The 3,472-nt window shown below is 39.5% G+C and overlaps 1 protein-coding gene across 11 annotated transcripts in view; it reads left to right on the forward strand.

The window, feature by feature from the left end:
- PCBP2 (poly(rC) binding protein 2) overlaps positions 1-3,472 on the forward strand; it is a 28,083-nt gene that overhangs the window by 6,131 nt on the left and 18,480 nt on the right. For 9 of the 11 annotated variants that reach the window (XM_012653128.1, XM_012653165.1, XM_012653180.1 and 6 more), the window contains exons 2-5: positions 1,392-1,534; positions 2,174-2,197; positions 2,289-2,321; positions 2,703-2,819. In XM_012653128.1, coding sequence (XP_012508582.1) covers positions 1,466-1,534; positions 2,174-2,197; positions 2,289-2,321; positions 2,703-2,819 — 243 coding nt within the window. In that variant the 5' untranslated portion in view covers positions 1,392-1,465. Of the gene's footprint in view, positions 1-1,389; positions 1,535-2,173; positions 2,198-2,288; positions 2,322-2,702; positions 2,820-3,472 lie in introns of those variants that run through there. The other 2 variants (XM_012653143.1, XM_012653135.1) reach the window with 2 other exon arrangements.

The following is a 3,472-nucleotide window of genomic DNA, read 5'->3' on the forward strand; positions in this document are numbered from 1 at the left end:
AAAAAAAAAGAAAGTCATTCTGGCAGACATAATGCTCTCCCTCCACCGAGCACTATTTTTCCATAAGTGAAAAGTGTTCAATTCTGGGATTTTGCCAGTAATTAATTGTATTCTGAAAATAGGAAAATGATGTGCTTTGGGGATGCACTTACATAATCTCTTATAATCACTTAAATTCTTGAGGTAGCCAGAGGACAGTGTTTGCTATATACAGAATAGTGTGGCAACCACTTAAACACTTAAAATACTTAAGTATATGGGCTTGTGTTAGAGCAGAGTTAAAATGGTGACTGGTTTTGTGAAGAGGGAAAACTAGCTGTAGGAGAAGAGATGGATATTAAAATGTCATTAGGTAAATCAGCGAAACCTTTTTAAAGCTAGCAGGATTGGGTACTGAGGAGGTATTGAAGGCAAAGGCATATCCAAAAACAAATTCTCTTCCTGTAAGTAACTAGTTACTCCGAAGCAGAAATGTTAGGTACATTGTTTCATAGGATGAGTGGGGGAAAGGGCTGTCCTGGGTAGCAAAGGCACCTTACTGCTGTTGCTAAAAACAATTACAGAATAAAATTTTAGGAATACCAGTTTTGATTGTTTTCTTTGGGAGGAAATTTAAAGTTTAATAAACTTGAGTAAAAATCAAATGGTGTTAAAGGTTCATACACAAAAACATGGGAAATTTCTCAAATCTGAGTAATTATCAAGTTGGGTTGAGAGAAGGAATAGGAGAAAAGGACTCGATTGTACTTAATGTATTGAGTCATTTCCCAAAGGGGGCTCGTGAACCCCAGCCTGCATGGAAGGCATCTCAGATAATGCCTTTTTCAGTGAGGTTGATCTAAATCTTTTTAAAATTCTTTGCTGTCATCTATCAATATTTGAAATTTGTAATGTGATACCTCAATTTCTTTAACTAGAAATTGCTACCACTAAGAAAATTTACATGTGTTATCTCTAGCTTTCAACTTACACTGCTACCCAATAGGGAAGCAGAAGGTTATTTGCCCTCACTGTAGTTGGTTAGTTTGAGGTTTGCCCTCATGATTTCCAGGTGTTTCTGAATCCTTTTGAAGCTTATTCTGCTGAAGGACAACCGGTGCATGTTCAGCAGTTCCGTTAGAATCATTGCCAATTGAAGGAACCGTCCTCATCCTGAGAGTCAGCGGAAACCCTATCATTAATGAGAGCAAACTGGAAAGTCGCCTTCTATACTCTGTAACAGAACCTGAGCTATAAATGTTATGCACTTGTGCTGGGTGTGTATACAAGCTGATAGGCTGTAATTTAAGGAAAAGTGTCAACTACAAAACACTGATAATGGTGAAAATAACTTTGCGAAATAATTCCTCTGTTCTTTTTCTCCTCTGATTTTGGCCATGTCTGCATTTCAGTTTTTGGCTTTCACCCCCACCAGTGACCAAAGACTTGACTACTCAAAGTCCAGCTCCTCAGAACAGTGCTCGACATGGACACCGGTGTGATTGAAGGTGGATTAAATGTCACTCTCACCATCCGGCTACTTATGCATGGAAAGGTATGTGCCAGCTTGTGAAATTGGGTCATAGTAACTGTTAGGGGGAGGGGCCAGGAAGAGCAGACATGCATCTTGGAGCTCATCAGATTAGCACTGTGGGGCATCTGGCTTTAGCACTCTGCCCTAATGGAGTAGATGTGAATGTAATGGGAAAATGGACAGACTTTATACTAGGAAGCTCCACTGAGCAGGAAAGTCTTCATTAGTGGCTAGAGCCAAAGGCTGTCTCATACCTGAATGGTAAGATTTTTCTCATGGAGGTTGCTATAGCTTGTGATATGTAGATTTCTTCTGCTCAAACAATTTTAGGAAACTGTAAAGAGGGAAGATATATTTGATGCGTGAGCCACCGTGCCCGGCCAGATATATTTGATATTTTAAAAAATAATTTATATTAAACACAGAGACAAAGTTTAATTAAGCCTGCATCATTATTCCTTCATAATTCTTTGATAGCTTCACTCAAATTTGAGCAAGGAAAAGAATAAGTCCTCTCCCCTCAGTAAATCTTAAAAATCTTTCTGTTCTTGGGGGTAGTAATTAGCATAGATAACAGTTGGTTAGCTGGACAGTTAAAATTCTTTTTCATAATAATACTTCTGAGTTTCCTCTTATTGACACTAGTTTTCCCTATTGTAGGAAGTTGGCAGTATCATTGGAAAGGTAAGACAATTTCACTTCAACTCTAATTACCATTTAGTCATTCTGGGTCGAAATAGCAGTTGGAGCTCATGCTTGACTTTTCCTCTTACAGAAAGGAGAATCAGTTAAGAAGATGCGCGAGGAGGTAAGTTATGGGAGACTTTGGGACTGTTAATTTGGGAAGTGAAAAACCTTTAAAACAAATAAACTGTTTGAGAGGTTGGAGGAAGGTCTCAATAGGGGAAGCTGGTATTTTTCTGCCTTGGTTATTTATAATGACGTAGTATTTCAGGAAATGTAGTTCTGACATGTCTCAGAATTCATTCAAGACTTAAAGGCAGCTGCTATAAGCTGTGTTAGAGGAGAGACATGAAGCAATGTTTGAAATGACGCTGACTTTGCCTTGTATCTGGACTGTGTATGTAGGCAGCTTCTTTGAATGTCTTATTTAGCAGGGGTATGTATCCTGTACATGCTCACATGTTTTTTTGTCTATTTAACCTTTCTTGGCTCTGTTTTTATCCAGAGTGGTGCACGTATCAACATCTCAGAAGGGAATTGTCCTGAGAGAATTATCACTTTGGCTGGACCCACTAATGCCATCTTCAAAGCCTTTGCTATGATCATTGACAAACTGGAAGAGGTTTGTTGTTCCCTTTCCCCCTCCCTCATTCTTATTTTTAAGTGCATCCTGATAGCTTGTTGATTTTCTAAGGGCTTTTTTTTTTGAGACAGTCTCACTTCATTGCCTGGCTAGAGTGTAGTGGCATCATCATAGCTCACTGCAACCTCAAATTCCTGGGCTGAAGCGATCTTCTGCCTCAGCCTTCCAAGTAGCTGCATGCCACCATGCCTGGCTAATTTTTCTGGTTTTTTTGTATGGGAGTTGATGCTCTTGCTCAGGCTAGTCTTGAACTCCTGGGCTCAAACAGTCCTCCTGCTTTGGCCTCTCAAAGTACTAGGATTACAGGTGTGAGGCACCACACACGGTCCTAAGTCTTTTTTAAATTTAGGGACAGACAGGATCATAAAAATCTGTAAATGGGTCTTTCCTCCCTGCAGCATCCCCCCAGATTTGGCCATGTGTAATTAAAAAGTGAAGTACTCGAATCATTGAAACAAATACTTTGACGATTGCCAGGGACACAGTGTACATAATTTTTGTCAAGAGCATCTTTTTAAATTTTTTTTTTTTTTTTTTTTGAGACAGAGTTTCACTGTGTTGCCCGGGCTAGAGTGCCATGGCGTCATCCTAGCTCACTAAAAATCTGTAAATGGGTCTTTCCTCCCTGCAGC

This window comes from Propithecus coquereli, unplaced genomic scaffold (assembly GCF_000956105.1).
Source record: "Propithecus coquereli isolate 6110/MARCELLA unplaced genomic scaffold, Pcoq_1.0 Scaffold111, whole genome shotgun sequence".
Classification (NCBI taxonomy): Eukaryota; Metazoa; Chordata; class Mammalia; order Primates; family Indriidae; genus Propithecus; species Propithecus coquereli.